The sequence below is a fragment of the Gymnoscopelus microlampas genome, assembly GCF_963454915.1.
Source record: "Gymnoscopelus microlampas genome assembly, chromosome: 8".
Lineage (NCBI taxonomy): Eukaryota > Metazoa > Chordata > Actinopteri > Myctophiformes > Myctophidae > Gymnoscopelus > Gymnoscopelus microlampas.
In genome coordinates this window covers 42655415-42675854 of record NC_139945.1, presented here as the reverse complement: position 1 = coordinate 42675854, position 20440 = coordinate 42655415, and the positions used below count along the sequence as shown (strand labels likewise).

The 20440-nt window shown below is 43.5% G+C and overlaps 1 protein-coding gene across 1 annotated transcript; it reads left to right on the top strand.

Moving 5' to 3' along the window:
- Positions 1 to 697: 697 nt before the first annotated feature.
- Positions 698 to 20154, top strand: wdr81 (WD repeat domain 81). Its single transcript, XM_084063894.1, has 12 exons — positions 698 to 927; positions 1762 to 2232; positions 2821 to 6386; positions 6480 to 6587; positions 7069 to 7268; positions 7439 to 7620; positions 8447 to 8612; positions 9704 to 9869; positions 9967 to 10800; positions 11314 to 11459; positions 13595 to 13777; positions 18267 to 20154. Exons 2-12 carry the CDS (start codon positions 1874 to 1876, stop codon positions 18591 to 18593), a joined length of 6237 nt encoding a protein of 2078 aa, XP_083920020.1. The 5' UTR covers positions 698 to 927; positions 1762 to 1873; the 3' UTR covers positions 18594 to 20154.
- The last annotated feature ends 286 nt before the right edge of the window (positions 20155 to 20440 follow it).

The following is a 20440-nucleotide window of genomic DNA, read 5'->3' as shown; positions in this document are numbered from 1 at the left end:
TACCAGCAATGTATATTTCAAAGGTCAGTCTTTTGAATTCTTATTTTTTTCTCTTTTCCTTTCTTTTCTTTTCTTTCATTTCCTTTTGGTGAGAAATCATGGCTGTTGCATAGACCATAGATATATTACAGTGGTTCTCAAAGTGGGGTCTGGGGACCCCTAGGGATCCTTGAGGGGGTCCCAGGGCAGGGGTCCGGTCCCCATAAACTGTTAGCTGGACAGAGCACAGGACACTACACTATAGGTCTGTAACTCCGAGAATGTCCATTTCTACGCTCTGTGGGTTATGAGGGTCCAATACATACCAAACTGGGGGTCTTTAAAATTAAAAAGTTTGAGAAACACTGGGCTAGAATTAGAAATAGCAATAGGTGATGCTGATGGTTTGAGAAGCCAGTGACAGTCTGCAGTCAGGGGTAATTGGAGGGTTTGGTACCAATGCTCTTCCATTCAGGACCGGTTGGTGGCAATATGCACCAATAGTTGATAGCGCACACCATTAAATGACGCAAGATTCAAGAAGAAGGTAGCAGACAGCAGACCTACAAGCTCACAACTCCTCGCATCAGCGACGCGTTGTGAGCATTGTGAGCTTGTAGGTCTGCTATTTTCGTCGTGCGACGAAGTAGAATGTGGCGTCACATGTCACATGAGCTGGGGGGGTGGGGGGAGTTCAGTCACGTGAGTCCTCGTTTCAACAACATGGCTCCAAGTAGAACGGAACATAACATCATTTAATCGGCTGACTTGCCCCCCTTTCTGCCGTTGTTGACAACCCGCCGGACAAGATGGAGAAAGTACATGTTGTTCATTAGCATGTATTCATCAGTTCGCCGAGTTAATATGTCCAAAACTCACCATGCATGAAAGCTGTGGCTGTTAGCTTAATAGCTGTCACGCTGCCATTTGACAGCAGGCGGTCAAGAGGTGAGCTATCATAACAATGTAGTATGTTAGTACATTATTTTCTTGGTCGTCAATACTCTGTTGTTGGGAGTTAACATTGGTTGCACTGTGTATCTGTATCTGGTCACCACTGCAACGGTAAAACAATAAAGACAAGAAAAGAGAAGTTTTAATTCCCGTCCATCTCTGTCTTGAAGTTTGTTATGAAGCACAAGTTAGCTAATGTTAGCCTCTGTTGGTTCAGCTAAAGTTACTTCCTCAGTGAAACGGAAAGCTTCTGTAACCCAAATCTTGATCACCATCTTAGTTTCACAGTGAATGGCTAAAGCTTTACGTCGTGCTTTATTTCTTTATGTAGCTACAGGTGCAGTCACTTTTCTTTTTCTCTTTTTACTGCGATGAATGATTTGAATATAAAATGAAATGCATGCAATTAAGTTCACTTTAATAACATCTAAAATAATCATCCAAACGTAGGAGCGAAGTTATACTACATAGCGTTTCACTTCCTACTTTGTAGCTTTCTGTTTCCAGTTAAAAGCCAACACGTCTGGTATACATTGTTAGACATGAGAGTAGATAAAAGTGATGGGTGGGGGCCAAGGCAAGGGAGTCATGTGAGCCTTAGCCATGGGCTAACCCTAACCCACTAAGAGAAGGACAAGCAGTCATGTGCATTAAATAACATCACAGCTCATTCATTCCAGTAACATGACTAAGTAGTCTTCTGCAGGAAATTATTAACCTCTTGTTAACTCCTTAAGTTATGATTTTCACTGCTTGAATAGTTTTAAAGCTTTCAACATTTTTTTTTATACTGCTTGCTTATTTCAATTTTTTCCAACATCTTTTCAGCCGTGCACCTGTCTCTACTTCCATGGAGGTGTAAAAGTCAGCTTCTGTAGCAGACAGCTGGGGAAAAGCAGCTGGGCAGTGTTTGGCTCTAATTGTGCACCGGAAACTCACAATGGAGTGGCTAATGCTAGCAGTAGAGAAAGACTTGGGTATTGACCGGAGGCAGCTTGGTCCAGGTCCCCGTTCCCAGGAGGTTGTTGCCCTGGTGCCCTCTCGCTGGGTGATGAATCTTAGGGACAGGAGGGTCCTGCGCTGTCCTCGCTCTGATGGCATCAGCGACAGTGAAATTCGCATCTACCTTCAACGTTCCCAGACGAAGTTGCCCCCCGGCTGGACACGAGTGTGCATCCAAGGTGTTAGGAAAAGCAAGCTGAGCTTCAGGTTGGCCAGAGACCAATACTACCAGGGGGAAGCATCGTCACAGCATTCCTTCATGAAAACCATGCATTCTGTATCGCAGCATAACGTCAGGTACTGTTCATACTTATATGGTCAATAATTTGCTAGCACAATAATCTTAGTAGAATATACTGTGAATGCGTGCATATGTACGCGTACTGTGCGTGTATGTACTGTATGTATGTATGTATGTATATGTGTATATATATATATATATATATATATATATATATATATATATATATATATATATATATATATATATATATGTATGTATGTATGTATGTATGCATGTATGCATGTATGTATGTATATGTAGATTCAAAAAAGTTACATTGGTGTTCCTGTGATCAACTTTCATCCAAGGTTGACATACACCTGATCTCTACAGTGTAAAGCGAAACTGAAGTGAAATCCTTGGGGTACTTCCATTTAAAAAAGGAAGTGAAACCTGTATCTAAAACATCTCATGCTAAAAATATAATCACAATTTTGTTAGATCCTAGTAATAATATTTACATTTAAAGGAAGGATTTCATTATGTCATATAGACATTCTACAGTGGGAATTACATTTTACTTTGAGAATCTGGAATGAAGAACATCGCTATGCAAATATTATGTAAAACGTTGCTTGATTTATGCTTACCTTCTTTTTCAGAAATCTCTGGCGTGAAGCACATTACAACCTTGTGCAGCCTTATGCGGGGGCCACCGAACAGATGCAGATTGCAGCTATTGATGCCATGCGTCAGGCACTGCAGAAGCTTTTCAATTTACCGTTCATCTCCACCGACAGAGTGTCACCATCCCTTTCTCCTGCTAGGGAGAAGGAGAGAGACAGCCCTTACCAATCCTCCTTTTACAAATTCCAGACTAAACTCTGTCCCAACGTTGTCCCTGCAGAGTGTCTTCTGGAGTCAGCTGAGCTGCTCTATGTGGTTCTACCCTACACTCAGTATTCACTCCATGACATTGTCTCCTACAGCCCAGCTAAGCTTGCCAACAGCCACGCCAAAGTGCTGTTCATCCTCTATCAGTTACTAATAGCCTTGCAGGCATGCCAAGCCGCAGGGCTGTCTGCTGGAGAGCTCTCCCTGCAGGACATAGCAGTAGATGAGCAGCTCTGCAGCCGCCTTAGGCTCAGCCTGCGCCACTACGAAGAACTGGGAGCAGAAATGGAGGCAGACGACTATGTTGCAGGTAGACACGTGCCAAAAAGCATCCTGGTGAGAGGCAGTCCATGTACGAGCGCTGACAACAAGAGCCTTTGCAAAGTCTGCTTTGATGAGCTCAAGGCTTTGGTCTTAGATTGGGTCCATGGTCGAGTCAGTAACTTTCGCTACCTGATGGAACTGAACAGGTTAGCAGGGAGGCGAGAAGGGGACCCTAACTACCACCCAGTCCTTCCCTGGGTAGTGGACTTCACTGTGCCATTCGGAAGGTTCCGTGACCTCCGGAGGTCCAAGTTCAGACTTAACAAAGGAGACAAGCAGCTTGACTTCACTTATGAGATGACCAAAGAGGCTCTTGCAGCTGCAGGGGCAAATGGGGTGGGAGTAGGTGGTGTAGGTGGAGACTTGTCTGGCTCAGTAGGTGGTGGCGGTGTTGGGCAGCCTGATCACCTCCATGTTCCTCATCATATATCGGATGTGCTCTCAGACATCACCTACTATGTCTACAAGGCCCGACAGACCGCCAAGTCAGTACTGTGTAGCCACGTGAGGTCTCAGTGGGAACCTAATGAATACCCTGCTACTATGGAGCGCATGCAGAGCTGGACACCTGACGAGTGCATTCCAGAGTTCTACACAGATCCTTCCATATTCCGCTCCATCCACCCTGACATGCCAGACCTGGATGTGCCACCATGGTGCAAGTCTTATGAGGATTTTATAGAGATGCACAGGCGGCTTCTAGAGAGCAGAGAGGTCTCCCAGTATTTGCATCACTGGATTGACCTCACCTTTGGCTATAAACTATCAGGTAAAGAAGCTGTCAAGGCCAAGAATGTGTGCCTCCATCTAATGGACAACCACACCCATCTTAGTAGCTATGGGGTGGTTCAACTGTTTGACCAGCCCCACCCACCACGCCTTGCTCCATATCAGTACGCCCCACCGGAACCTCCTCTCTTAGGTGTTGCTGCTCTCAATGTGCCTTCTCTTCAAATCCCTCTTCTCCGCACCATGAGTGACACTGTGGACGGAACTGTGCCAGAGTCCACAGGGTGTGAATCCAGTGGCTGGACCATGGTAGACCGAGATGAGGAGCTTGAGCAAGGTATGGAAGCTTTGGACTCATTAGCTTCTACTGGTGCATCCAGCTCTGCTCCCTCTTCTGTCCCACTGCCAAACATCAGCGTAGCCGGAGGGAAGATGGGAGAACACCCAGCAGTTATTCTGTCCCAGACCTTAAGTCCGTTTGCTAGTGAGGGTACAGGAAGCAGCACAGGGAGCCTGGGCTCTGGCTTGCGTAGTGCCATGTCACAGAGGAGTGGTGCAATCAGTAAAAAGCACGGAGAAGGGAGTGTATCTGCCACCAACTCAGAAGACTTCAAGATCACCTTGCCTGAAGGATTCAGCCCATTACAGCCATTGGAAGAGGTGGAGAAACTGAATAACTTCCTTGTGAAGTGTCTATATGCTGAGGTATGGAATCCCTCAAAGTCAAATAAGGAGAAGACAAGAGGAATGATACATCCAGAGTCCCTTCCCTCTCTTGCAGAGCTCTACCAAAGGGACATGCAGGCATTAGGTGTTCTTATTGCTGAGATATTTTTCTCTTCCAAGCTGCGAAGTTTGAAACCAGGTACTCCGCTGAGAGAACGTTACCAGGCTGTGATGAAGCTCTGCTCTGTCAGCCTCCGGGACGTGCCGCTGTCTTTGCATCATGCTCTTGACACTCTGCTTCGAATACAGAAGCACTCTGCAAAAGCACATACTGAACAAAAAGATTTCCCTCATCTGCTTCTTTTCAAATATGACCCCATATATGAGGGCCTCCCTCCTCCAAACCCCCATCAGTTACTGGATCCCTATATTTCCCCCTTCCCCTTCCCTACATATTTCCCATCACTTCATCAGTTCATCTTCTCTTACCATGCTAAGATGGAGACTACCTGCAGCCTCCAAGGACGAGATGTGGTCTTTCACCTTTGGCAGCAGCTGGAGAAACTATTGCATGGCAAGATCACAGCTGAGGGTCTGGAGATCCTCTTACCATTTGTCCTGACCCTCATGTTGGAAGAGCCCACTGCTGTCTATGCTGCCTGGTACCTGTTTGAGCCCATCTCTAAAGTACTGGGCCCCAGGAATGCCAACAAGTACTTGTTGAAGCCCCTGGTTAGCGTCTATGAGAACCCCCGCTGCCTGCGAGGCCGCTTCTATCTCTACACGGACTGCTTCGTCCTGCAACTCATTGTAAGGCTTGGCCTGCAGGCCTTCCTGTCCAGTCTCCTCCCCCACGTGCTACAGGTCCTCACCGGCTTTGAAAGCTCAGGCACAGGAGGGGAGGGCTGCAAAGGACTGAGGGGTGGGACATGCAACCTGGGAGAGGAGGAAGAAGAGGACTTCCAGTGTGGTGACGGGCGGTCGTCTTCCGGCTCTGTCAGCGGTAAAGTGGGAGGTGGCAGCGGAGGAAGTGGTGGAGTCGGGGCGGTGGCAGACACAGGACTGGTCGACTACTCTTCGGGCATCAGCCTCAATGACCAGGTGTTCCTTGCCGAAGGGGAGGACTTCCAAAATGGCTTCTACGTCAACAGTGGTGCAGGGGTGGCAGCTGGCAAGCAGCAGAGCCAGAACTTGACTGCCAGGGATCAGGACCAGGAGTCACTGAGTGTGGGGAAGCTCAGCGACAAGAGCAGTACCAGTGAGCTCTCCATAGGAGACGGAGACTCAACACGCGATCGGGCCAGTCTGAAGTCAGCTGACAGCAGCCAGGACCTCAAACAGGCCAGTGAAGGAGAGGACGGGGGAGATCTAGAAGAAGAGGAGATGACGGAGAGTAACGGAGGTAAAGAGGGAATAACAGACCCCGGCGTGCCCAGCCTGGAGCTCACTCTCTCCGCTTGCACAGAGGACTCAGGTGCCACAATAGCCACTCTGGAGGGTGAGTTTGTGAATGGGATGGCACTTGAAGAGACTGAGAAAGACATGGTGGGGGAAGAGGATGAAGAACATGATCCACTAGAAGACTCTGAGGAGAAAGAGCAAAAGATTCTTCTTGGTGAGTAACGGACATCATCACATGATGTCTTTTATGCTACTTCTCTACTGCTGCTGTGTAATATGTCTGTACTCATGCTATTTCTCTGCACAGACACAGTCTGTAAGACAGTTAGGTGGCTGTCAGCGAAGTTGGGACCAACAGTTACTTCTCGGTATGTGGCCAGGAATCTGCTCCGGCTGCTCACAACTTGCTATATCGGTGAGTAACCAGTTGACACAGAATACGATAGTACCTCTGTTGCCTCCAAGATTATCGGACTTCCCACACCAACACTTTCTGATATGAACAGTAAGGCCATCACACGTTTAGCACTCTGATGATCAGCAAATGACACTGATCATCCCTTACATCGTCACTTCAAACTCATGCGCATCTGGACGAAGATACAGAACTTTGAAATGGGAAAAAACTTTTTTGTAGAAGTCTTTTGTAGAACGTTTCTTGTGTATACTGGGGACTACATATATTGTCTTGGTGTTATTTTGTTCTGTGTTATGTTGTTCTGTATTATATGGTTATGTGTTTTTCTGTTGAACAGACATGTGAAGATGAATATCCTGTACTGTAACATTTTAAGATAATAGTTTTCCAATGGTTGTTTATTTGGAAATAGTTATTTGTAGCACTTATTTGTAGCACTTTTAACTGTAATTTCCTTTTTCTCTGTCCCGATCATTAGGTCCTGAGAAGCACCAGTTTGTGGCCCCCGTTTTTGACGAGAGCAGTCTGGAAAGTGTTGGGATGGGCAGTGTGTATGAGAAGAAGCCAGTGGTAGGAGACCAGACTGCAGGGCCCGTATTGGACTGTCTCCTGTACATAGCACACCTTTATGGAGAGCCTGTACTCACATACCAGTACCTGCCCTACATTGGCTATCTGGTAAAAAAATAAACAAAACATCACTGTTATAGACATTGTTTGTAAAAAGAATGTTGTAACTTAATTAAGGGAAATTGCATGTTATTGGGTGATTTATGCATGAGCGATAACATATTGTATATTCCTAGTTTTCTGCATATACTGTAATTGTACTTTATACTCTTTCCCAGGTGTCTCCCCCATCGTCTCAGCGTCTAAACACACGCAAGGAGGCAGGTTTGCTGGGGGCTGTGGTGCTCACTCAGAAGATCATAGTCTTTCTATCTGACACCACTCTCATGGACATGCTAATGAAGATTAATCAGGATGTGCTGCTCCCACTATTGGATCTGCTTACCTCGCCACAAATGGGGTAAACACAGTCACATGCACTCTGACAGACACATACGCAAGCCTATGAATACAAATCATGATATAGTCAACACAAGGGTAACCTAGAGGTGTACAAATAACCTCAGTGTCCTTGAGCTTTGACCACCACATTTCTAGTCTCTTATAGACAGACAATCTGAGATCTCTGCCTAATGATATGTCTCGGGAAATCTATGTAAAATCTATGGGATAGACCCATTTGTGACCTCCCGCTGCTGTAGCTCCGGGACTCTGTTGAGTAAAGTTAAGAGCCGGCTGAGAAGAAAAAAACTATTTCTGCAAAACATTTTATCAAAAATATAACAGTTGTCCTTGTCCCGGTATCCTACAAATGTCTGTAATTCCAACAGCCTGCTCCAAATTTAACTTGGTTCCCGATCAGGAACACACCTCCATGCCCTTAATTAAGTTACAAATTGAACATGGAGGCGCGTTCCTGAGACTACCTTTAAATTGTTGATACGATGGTAAGAAAAATATATGTGTATTGACTGTATTGAGTCATGTCACAGAGTTACTTATTGTGCATACATACACCTACACCTGTACACCAACAGACAGCGTCATTCCAGTAGTTTTGCAATCGCTTCATGGCTCAACTAAGAAATATGACATCAAGACTTAGATGTCAAACCTATCTAATCTAACCCAGGTATGAAATGTATGCTGCATTTTTCTTTATACAGCATTACAGTCTTATCAAAATGTCAATTTCTAGGCTGTAATAAACTGTGGTAGAAATGGGGAAAATGTGTTGAACCCTTCACTCATTGTCTTGCTGCTTGGCTGTACTCTACTGTATCCAGTTTCCCCAGCGGAGTGCAGATGCGCACTGCAGTGTGTCTCAAGACGCTTAGTCTAATGGCGCTCATCTGTCTGCGCATTGGCCGGGAGATGGTACAGCAGCACATGGCCGATACCCTGCGCCGGTTCTTCACTGTCTTCTCCCTGCTCCACCGTCTGCAGTCACAGGTACACAATGCATATCGTTGGTGTCCAGGACGAACCAGCTAACTCCATTTTCATCTTTTTTTTTTTTTTCATAAATCAACGCTATTGAACACCCTTTAGGTCTGTGTAAAAAAATCAAAACATTTGAACCAATGAAAAGTATTAAAAAGCGCCTCTGATGAAAACTCCCAACTCCATTGGATCCTCAAACTGGCCGTCAAAAAACAAACAACTCCCCCCTCTCCTCTACAGCGCTGCCTTTTCACAGCATGAGCAGAGCGCGCTGCGCAGTGAACGAGGAGGAGGAACACGTAAACAAGCTCCCCGTAGTCTGTTAAAACTATGCAGTGTACCTGTTTATCAAACTTAGCACTGACGCTAATGTTATGAAAACAAGTAATTATATTTCTAAAATCTATGAAGTGTTTAATGAGGAGAGCAATGTGACAAGAAGAAAGACATTCATAGCATTTCTGTCGCGCTAGTTCTACTACCTCTTTGCGGAAGTTATTGTAATATTAAAAGTCCTGTTTATTATTGTAGGCCTATATAATAAGTGTTCTGAAGCATCAGGGCATTAATTCACACATTGTTGTGATGCATTGTGAGCTTGGACATCCATTGTTAGCTTTTGGGAATTTGTACCCTTTTGAAACCTCTCCCTCAGCAGCGAGTGGAGCTATTGTTGTTTGGACACCTAACTCCACTTGAGCTTGATTTCTGCTAATCTGAAACTACTAACTCCACTTGCGCTGGGTAAAGTGTTGATTTACCCGCGATTTGGGTAAAGTATTGATAATATAATGACACATGCAAGTATCTGACAATATATAAAGTCAATATATCAACTTTGATGTGGCAGTATTGCTTTGTTTTGAAAATATAAGGTTTTCTTCATTTCCTGAAAAACGTATATTTTGTTTTTTCGTTTCCTGAACAATGAGCGTTTTGGAGTTAGCAGGTTTGCGCTGGACAGCAGAGATATTCAAAGTGGCAGGCATCTGTGTCTGAGTCTGTTAGCCCAATTATTTAGAGAGATTTAGAGAGATTGATTGACTGACTAATATTACTGATTGAGTAATGTCACACTGAATAACTTTCTTGTACTTCAGCTGGAGAATGCTCCCCGTAGAGTGGTGGGAGAAATGACTGTGGTGGACGTGCACACTCCTGAGGAGTCTATTGTGACATACGAGTTGGCGGTGTTGGAGGAACTGCAGACTGTTTTTAACCCTGAGATGGCCCATGCCTCCTACATCCCCTTCTACTGTCTCATAGGTAAGAGCCATCATCCTCTGTCAGCATCCTAATTGGCAGACAAATATTATACCCTCTGCTGAACTCATTTGTTGCTGTTGTGCTGTGTCTTCTGTAGGCGACACAGCTATCCGTAAACTGGTTCCTAACCATGAGCTTGTCTGGCGATTGGCCCAGTCCTACCATGACAGTGTTAGCGCTGGCAGCCCAGATGCAAACACCACGGCAGGAACCAGGATGGATGTACCCATGGGCCTGTCCCCAGCCCTCGGCAGACGTGTGGGGCGCAGCCCCTTTCCTGCTCCCTCCACCTCCACTCCCCTAGCATCAGACTCCCTTCCCGAGTCTGGCACCTTTGGAAGCCAGATGGTAGGGAACAGAATACAGGTGTCCCGGGACAGTGATGTCTGCGGTAGCCCTAACCTGGGCACGATTGACTCTTGGGGGCGCTCCCACCCCGGCCACACCGCCCCCACCATTACCTCTGCCTCCACATTCACTACTTCATCCACAGGTCCAGGGTTCTCTACCTTCTCCTCATCCTGGGTGACAGGCCCCACTCCAGAAGACAGCGCCCTGAAGCAGGAGCTGCCTCGCTGCAGTCGTTCCCTGCAGGGCAACTGGCTCGCCTACTGGCAGCATGAAATCGGCCTGAACCAGCAGGACCCACATTTCCACTTCCACCAGATTCGGTTGCAGAGCTTCCTGGGTCACTCTGGCACTGCCAAGTGTCTAGCACCCTTGGCAGGAGAAGACTACTTCCTGTCCGGCAGTAAAGACAAGACAGTGAAGCTGTGGCCTCTCTACAACCACGGGGATGGAACGCGGGAGGTGGAGCCCAGGTTGACTTACACTGACCATCGAAAGTCTGTGTTCTACGTGGGACAGCTCGAGGCGTCCCAGGAGGTGGTGAGCTGCGACGGAACTGTGCATCTGTGGGACCAGTACACAGGTGAGGGAGAGACTTTATGCATAATTCTGCTAACTAGCACAACTGTACAACCCATTTTAAGTTAATGAATCGGAGTTAATGAGTTAACGTTTATGAAGACAAAGTGAAAAGTGAAAGGATAGTTAAGGGAATATAAACAACTGAACCAACATTACATCACTGCCCATCTACAACAGGTCCTTGTGTGCTGCAACACTGGTCTCCATCTTTTAAAGAATTTTCACCAGGCTGCCAGACACAGTTCTGCATGTAAAATACCCACCAGCTCCCTCAACCATGATTTGAATTGGGGGGCAGAGACCCATTTCTATAAGTCTCAAAATGCATCTCTTGGCAATTATCATGCCATACACACTACAGCTCTGCGGGTGCTGGGGCCGAGTCTCTTGTTGCAGAGTGCCCAAACAAGGCAGTCTCTGCATCTGGGAGTTGACTTGAATGTTAGCTTGATAAATAAGTGTTTATTGATAGTCTGTTGCATGTAATCACATTCCTTTCTGCTCTTGTATACAGGCAAGCAGATCCGCTCATATGAAGCCCTGGATGGGAAGAATCCCATTACAGCAGTAACCACCATGCCAGCTCCACACTGCAGTGTTGTCTTCGGTAGTGCAGATTCTGTTCTCCGCTTCATTGACCCTCGCAAACCAGGACTGCAGGTAAACTATTTATCCTGGGAAAAGTAAGCTTGAGCCTTCTTCCATATAACAGGGCAAGATTTCTCACAATTGTTCTTACTAAAAGAAGATAATTTGATTTATGGGGGCAGTGCACCCATGCAAGTGCAGGTTTTTAACTGAGTGAGTATTTATTACATAAATGTATGTGTATGGTGTCAGGGAAATCAAATGCTTCCAATTACTTTGCTGCAATAGTTGCACCTACCTTCTTTACTATTGTTTACATCTATTTTTTACCACTACATTGTGTGTAGTTTTGCCTTAGTAGACCCTCCAGAAAAATGCGATTATGTGATTTACCGCATAATCAGCAAAATGGCGCATAATTATGCGGGGGTAACGTTTTTTCAAAAGGGCCGCATCGCATCGCATAATATGCGCTTTGTATTGCATATTTCCGTATATTTCGCAACTTTTCACAATTTCACCACATAAAATTGCAAAAAAACGTGCATATTTCATCGCAAAATCAAGGATTTTAGCCCGAATAATCAAGAGTTTTAGCCCGCATAATCAAGGATTTTTGCCCGCGTTTTTCTGGAGGGTCTTAGTAGGCAAAATTATGATTTTCCCAACGTATTGTCATGCACATGTATAAGTCCTACATTCAACATAAGGGTAAGTCATTAAGCAAATGTCCTTGGTGGGAGACATATTTTATATTTAGTAAGCTTGCATAGCAATTCATGGGTCTGATTTGTCAGACTATGCTAATCTATCAATGATATATCTAACAAAAGTACTTTTTGTAAGAATTGTGTGTGTGAAATGTATTAGTTCTAGTAGTGTTGATGTGCCTGCCATGAAATCATAATTGGAATCAACATTCCATAGTTTTCATGCAGGAAATTCCCATTTTTACCAAGCATGGCAGAGAGGATGTGAATATCTGTTCCACTGATATTGGCATAAAGTTTGTAGTTTGGGACCGTGTCATACCTTGTGGTGATTAGACAATTATTTGATGATTAGTGTTTTAGTACAGGAAAACCAGACTAAATTAAAAGAACTGCCAGAAAAGGGGCATATGTTTTGAATACATTTAAAGGACAGTCATTTAATTATCTCCAGAACATTCTTTTTTTTTTTAAATATATTTTTGGGGGCTTTTGCTGCCTTTATTGATATGTACAGTAGACTGACAGGAAATGGGGAGAGAGAGATGGGGAGTGACGCGCAGCAAAGGTTGTCGGGATCGGAAGTTGAACCCGCGACACGCTGCCGGCCCCTCCAGTTCATTCTTAATGACCCCTTGACAATGAGAACATTACTTTTGCTTTGTTACATTGAATAAACATTATTTTCTCTGAATGTGGCAAATAGTGGCAGTAAAACATGTAAGTAGACTTTGTGCTGTTAGATTTGTATGTGCTCGAGGCGTTCTGAGTCTAGAAGTTGGAATCCACCACGGTTGCCGAGTGTCTATTTACGAACCCAATTGGCTGTCCTCGAGGGCAGGGAAGACGGGTGGGGATGGGGTCTTTATTGCTGCGTTAGCGACTCCCATGAGCTGGGGGGGGGGGGGGGGGTAACAGGAGATGTTGTTGAACCAAATAAGTAGAACCGAGGCGCTGCATCCTCCCCGTGGGGGCTCCTCACTGGCAGGTGAGCTAGTAATGGTGGTAAACGCAGAAATGTGTGGGGAGGGTTAATTGGCACCATGACTAAATATGGGAGAAAAAAAGGGGTACACCATGATTGGCTAAACTAAATAATAAAAAAGTCCTGTGCTTGTTTGCTTCAAATCAGGAGCACCGGTTGTCCTTGGCAAAAAGCTCACCATTGAACCGTATGGTATAAAATCTTCAATTTTGTCATGTGTATTTATTGTATATATGCCCACGGTATTATGGTTTAACCCACCGGGAAAGCATCTGTGTCATTTTAAGTTTTGGCGTTGGCTATTCAAAAATGTAGATATACAAGCTCACAGCAATATTATTACATCTGCTATTTTTGAACATTTCTAAAAAATCTTGAAAGTGTGAGAACAACTGATTTTAGAATTTTGTAGGATCGGCCTCAGGTCTTAATGGTTTAAATCATAGTGGGATTCTCAGCTATGCCCTAACTTCTGAAGTGACACATGGTTCCTGCCGTTCATGTGTTTCCAGCACGAGTTTCGCCTGGCTTACAACAATGTAAGTGCTGGGCTGATTCGCTACCTGGCAGTGAGCCCTGGAGGACGTACGGTGGCAGCAGGCTTCTCCTCTGGTTTCATTGTCCTGCTAGATGCACGCACAGGCCTGGTTCTGAAGGGCTGGCCAGCCCATGAGGGAGATATCCTGCAAATGAAGGTCTGACTCATTGCTGTGTATGTTTGTATACTATATGTGGCAGTTTTTGTGGTTCTTGGGGATGTCCCCAGCGACTAAGTTCATTGATGGTTAAACAATGTGTTTGCATACAGTAACGTTTAATTGCCTAATCAAAATATAAGAGGAAAAACACAAAACTATTAAAATTGAGCACATTTATATCTATAAGGCCAAACCTACAGTATAAAGGAGTATACAATTAATTTTAAATGCTTATAATATTTAAATAAGTTACGGAATGTTATTTCAAATGCTGTGTGGGAAAGTAGGTCAAATCAATTATGCTTGCATAGTACATGGCCACAAATTGAAGACAGTATTTTCTTTGATACAAGCATCACAACTATTGCATATTATGATGAAACAAACAGTGCTACACTTAGGCTTTTACTCAATCTAAAAAAAATGTAGAGTCAACGTGAACGACTTAACCTAAAGCGACTGAAGAGCTGTAAACACGGCTGGCAGAGCTGCAGGTATACAGAGGTTGCGCCTTTCAAGTCGTTACAGTTTGGCGAAGCATTGCGTCCTCTGCTCCACCACAGAAGTGGGTCTTCACTTACTCTCTCCTCGGAGAGTCATGTCCAGGTGTTTATTTCCGATGTAATTTCTCATCGCTCTAGTAGAATTCTTATATGCCATTTTCACTGGACATAGCCTACATGCAACTTTCCCATCCTCTCCCAAATCAAAGTACTCCCAAACGTTTCTCTTTTTTTTACCTGCTTGCAAGCTGGTCTAAGAAGAGACCCCCACACTAGTGTCACGTGTTCGACATATTCTCGACATGTTTTCGATCATTGGCTGTCCTTTAAGCCAATGGTGATACTTTCCCATACGCTGAACGGGCGGTCTCGTCCTCCCAAGCTATGGCTACTAGACACACCTCTCGCCTCTATGGCTACTATACACGCCTGCCGTCGGTTCAAATCACTGTGACACAGAGTAATATATAGGACAACATTTAAGTAAAGTACTTGATTAAATGTACTTTGTTACTTTACACCTCTGCATACGAGCTGCGTAGCGTGCGTTCTGAACTAGCAGTGTTGCCAGATTCTGCGAGACAAATCAGGAACCAGGTATACAGTATGAAAACAAGCCGTGCATACATGGCGCACACACACACACACACACACACACACACACACACACACACACACACACACACACACACACACACACACACACACACACACACACACACACACACACACACACTCACAGATAGAAAAAAGAAAGCAAGCTGGTATACATGACTGAGTCATGTCTTGTTTAACCGACATTGAGTCTGTAGCTACATTCACTGCACAGGGAAGCAAACCTACAATGGCCGGGTTTCCCAAAGAGCTCGTGCGTAGAGCATCGTCGCAGGTCCGACGACGGGTCTAACGTGTGACGTCACATGCTTCGCAGTACCATAGCAGGCACGTAGATTTCAGGTCATGCGTGGCCGTACGCAGCTTGCGCAAGCGTCTCCTACACAGCTGGGACTCGGCCAAACCTACGCTCTACCCTCATTAGTAGCAGGTGGTTGTGCCCATAGATATATATAAAGGCTAGATGGCTCAAGGGGGCGGCGCAAGCGTAGCTCAACCGCGGCCATCTTGCGACGGTCACTCATAACATTATGTCTATGGTGCATATACTTTGAAATAACCATAGCGTGCTCAATTTTCATCCGATTTTCAAACGGTTTGGTGTTTTGTAAACACCAAAGATGTAGTTATGATACTGCATACTTATAATTATAATCATGTTTTTTTTTTTTATACAATAATATCATAACTACATCATTGGTGTTTACAAAACACCAAACCGTTTGAAAATCGGATGAAAATTGAGCACGCTATGGTTATTTCAAAGTATATGCACCATAGACATAATGTTATGAATGACCGTCCCAAGATGGCCGCCATGTGGCGACGTCGTACTCCATTGGCCAGCAGCGCGGGTGAGTCATCTAGCCTTTATATATATCTATGGTTGTGCCCCTGCGTGCCATCTAAACTGGCTGCGTGTGTGGTAAAAGTACATTCGTGAGACAGAATGCGCGCAGCATACTCCCCGCCCACAGTAGGAGGGGAGTACTGTCCTACGAAGCATTTTGTAACGAGCGCCCTGGGCCGCCTGTAACACCCATCGTTCTATGAAATCTATGAAAAGACCGACACACACACACACACACACACACACACACACACACACACACACACACACACACACACACACACACACAAAAAAACAAAAAAAAACAGACATACAAGCTGTCAACGCACTGCGATATGCCGTGTCGATAGCTTGCAGATCTGTTCTTTTGGGTAGGGCGAGCGGCTGCAGTGCTTCGTCCTCTATGCATGAACCCGAAGTTTACAAATCGTACTCTCACGGATGATCCGATCATCTAATAAAAATATTAAGCACATGCCAAGTTAACTAAAGGTATATAAATGATGCTGAGCTAAATATGTTTCCTTAATTTCGAAGTTTTATAGTTAAACGTTATGATGAAAGTGCAGTTCCTCTCACAAAGTGACAGCTGTTGCGCTCGGCGAGCGCAACAGCTCGCCATGTTTATGAATGGTTAAAACATCTTTTGAAAATAGCAGATCTACAAGCTTGTGACACTAGTGAGCTTGTAGATCTGCTATTCCGTGAGTACGATTTGTAAACTTCGGGTTCATGCATAGAGGACGAAGCACTGCAGCCGCTCGCCCTACCCAAAATAACAGATCTGCAAGCTATCAACACGGCATGTCCCAGTGTGTTTGTTGTATATATGTCTGTTTTTTTGGGGAGGCGTCGCCCGTTACGCGTTAAGCTGTCAATCATGCAGGGGGACGCCCCCTCTATCCTCTGAATTTTTTTGAACGGCGAACAATGGCCGCAGTGTTTATTTAAGATCATTGAAATGTCACCTTAAAAAATGCATTTTAATATATTACAGAATGTACCTATAAAAATGTAAGTGTCCAATTCATATAAAGGTAAGTTAGATAAAGGTGCGACTTTATCTTAGTATTTTTGCAAAATCCTGTATATATAGATATATGTATGCAAAGGGTGTTTAAACTATAGTAGGATAGCACTACGTAGTTGACGTAGGCTTTACGTAGGCTACGTCCAGGATCTCTTCACGTGCATGCTGTCTCACGAATGTAGTTTTAGCACAGACGAAACGGAACCTACGAAGATGGTGTCTACTGAAGCCAATTTAGATGAGACGTTGGGCACACACAGCTGCTACTAACGAAGATAGTACGCAGCGGGGTTGCTACTGCGCAGATGCGTGGAGGCACCTACGCAGCTTCTAGGCTACGCAGGAGCTCAAATTCGTTTGGGAAACGCGGCCAATGTCAGGCTGCTGCTGACCAGCTCTCTGGAAATCGATGTGACAGGCCCGCAAATCACCCTTGTTAATACTTAATTGGCATGTATTTTTGCTTGTTAAAAGCAACATCTTATTAAGATATGACAGTAATTTGGGTGCAAAAATCAAAATGTGTAAAACAAAATGTAAATGTCTCGATAACAAGATATAAATAACATACTGTATATTTTGATAAATTGTTTAAACGACTAGTATTTAGTAAACGTTTAGTAGGGTTAGCTTAGCACCATTGAACTAACTGCGTGTTAGCTACCCTAGTAATTGTCATATGAGAGTGGGCCTAACATCTTCATCAACCTTTGATAGCAGCCCACTGCAACATATTTCCTATATTGTACTTTTATCATTTCATCTAAGAAACTATATTATTGGACTATTATACATTCAGGATTTGTATTTTGTAATAAGTAAAAAAAAATGTGTTTATAGAAATTAACTTGACCTTGATAGAGGTCAATTACACACCTACTGGACTGCATAAATGCCCTTCCTCCATTACTGTGTTTCTTGTCTACTGAACACTCATCAGTCTCATTTTCAGGGAGGCAGATGGTGTGGACATTTCAAGCATTCATTTGATCAACAGCTGTTGAAGATTTTTAGCCAAGTGGCTTGACACCCCAAAACAATTGATTGAGCAGATTTAAATGCAGAGCAGGAGACTGGTCAAAGTTGTACCCAGTAGAAACGTCAACAGCAAGAGCTGAACAAACTTTATTTAACCCCAAATAATGGGGTCAAGGATTGTGTCACTGGTTTTAAAGGCAGAGGTTTAGACAAATATGGACATAAGTTACTCAATAGGAGAAGAATAAAACGTTCTCTTTGGCATATAGCGAAGCCTGGGCCAGACATTGTTTTGTTTGCCAGGTCAGTGTTCACTATTAATCATAGGATTTAGAAAACCTAGAGAAACGGAAACTGCTCTGTTCTTGTGCTCCAATTTAAAATGCCATGTAATAATTTACTAAAGAATGTGAAACAAATATATGGTCTCATATACAGGTAGGTTTTGTCTTTTTAAGACGCCAATGGTGAGTGAGGTCCTTCCTGATTATTATTATTTTTTTTTTTCAGGCTGCAGAGGGAAACCTGGTCATCAGCTCTTCAACTGACTACACACTGACCGTGTGGAAAGATGTCGAACACAAGCCTTTACGTGTGTACAAGTCACCCTCTGACCACATCCATGCCTTTGACCTCTATGGCCCAGAGATTGTGGCTGGAACCGTGGCCAACAAGATAGGGGTGTACTCCATGATTGATATCTCGGTCAGCCCTGCCACCAGCACCAAGCTGAGCTCGGAGAACTTCCGTGGCACCCTCACCAGCCTAGCAGTCTTGCCCACCAAGAGACTGTTGCTCCTGGGCTCTGAGAATGGTGCCATCAGGTTATTAGCTTAGGCCAACACAATGGTTCTCTGCTTCACTAAACAATTTACTGCTGACCTTAACAGTGTCATGTTCATGACGGCTGGTAGCTGAGCTGCCTGTCATTGAGATATTGATAAACTTTCCACCGATGAGGCAAGGGGCCAAACCCTCTTAACATTTTTTAGTTATTATGCAGCGCAAGAGCTGTAGTTGAATGAGCATCATGCTTAGGGAATCTTATTGCTCTGGCTATAGACATTGACCAAAATAGTGAACACTATATTGAGATTTATCATTGTACAGCAAATCATGTAACTTTTTTTTAAAGCATTTTGATTATTGTAGATACTATAATAGGCAAGGTCAATTATTTGTCTGTTGAGGTCAATTCTGTTCTGAAGAATCAAAATAACCGCTCAGGAAGGCGGAACCAATCATGGTTCTAATGTAGTGTTTACACTTTCCAAATAGATGCATACAACACCAAAAAAAGAAAACACAATAGTCACTTCATCATTAATTTCCCCTTGACATTAGTACTTTCAATGCACTGACTAAACTATGCAGTATTTCTAGATTAAAACTTTTTTTTTGTGTTTGTTTGTTTGCATTACTGTTTGATTAGCACTATTTCAAGGTAAATTGTTTATTAATGAACAATAAAACTACAGCAGCTTGTCCATTTGATGTCGGAGCGGACATGCTTCAATTGACTTTGGATACTTAATGTGAATAGAGATGCACAACCTTCATAGTACTGCACAATTATAACCTGAATTGTAATATTTTTTACTTATTCAGAATAAGATTATATGTTTTTACCACTTTAAGTACTTGAAATTCCTTTTGCAGAGTCTTCTTCCTTTTGTAGTCTGAGCTGTATTATAATTCATTAGAAACCCATAGGCAGATGCTATTTTAATTGGGTATGCCAGTGGTTAGACTTAGTACATCTGTGTACTGACTACACAATCAAGCATTGGAACAGACGATGCCAAGACACAACCGACTTTTCTGTAACTTAATGTAATCACATGATATAGTACATGATACACAATACATGATATACAAGATGATTATACTACATCTGTATGATGCCGAACATAACACAAAATGAATCACTAAAGAGTCATTTAAATGTGATTTAACTAGCTTCTTATTTATGTATTGTCAATACATATTGTAAGAAACGTAAACCAAATTAATATTTTGTATTAGCAATTATGTTTTACCTAAACAGGATTGCCAGACCACTATAACTGTTGCCAAGAATTCAATAATGAACAAAGAATTCTCTGCTCTTGTTTTGTCTTTATTATAATATACAGACATTTTATGAATATTACCTCATTTAAATTATTTGCCTTAAAAAAAAACAGCCCTGGCATGTATACCCAGTTTTTAACATTTTCTGTGGCTTTTATAAACTCAAAGGTGAACTATGGCCAACAAGATTTTCAAAATAATTAATAACTCATTGCATCTTGAAAATCGATTATACTTGATCCAATATCATTTGGAACAATTTAATGATGCAAAATACATGAAAATGCTTATTTATTAACTGGTTTAATAAAATACTACATTCACACGGTTGTGTATGTTCCAGCTTTTGTATGTACATTTCCTAGACCTCCAAACCTAATTGGAGCTCTAAGTGGACAAAGTCCACGCCAACACATTCTCACAAGTCTATGCTGTCAGCTGATGCCATGTGATGTAGAAGACACCACTATACAGCTTCTGAGTGATGAAATACTGTGAACATATCAGTGTGTTCTCTCTGTGTGGCTTAACCAGTTAAACCTAGTATACTTAAAGGGATATTTCACTTTCAAAAAAACTTTTGGTCATTTTATCGTCTACTCAGGCTTTTG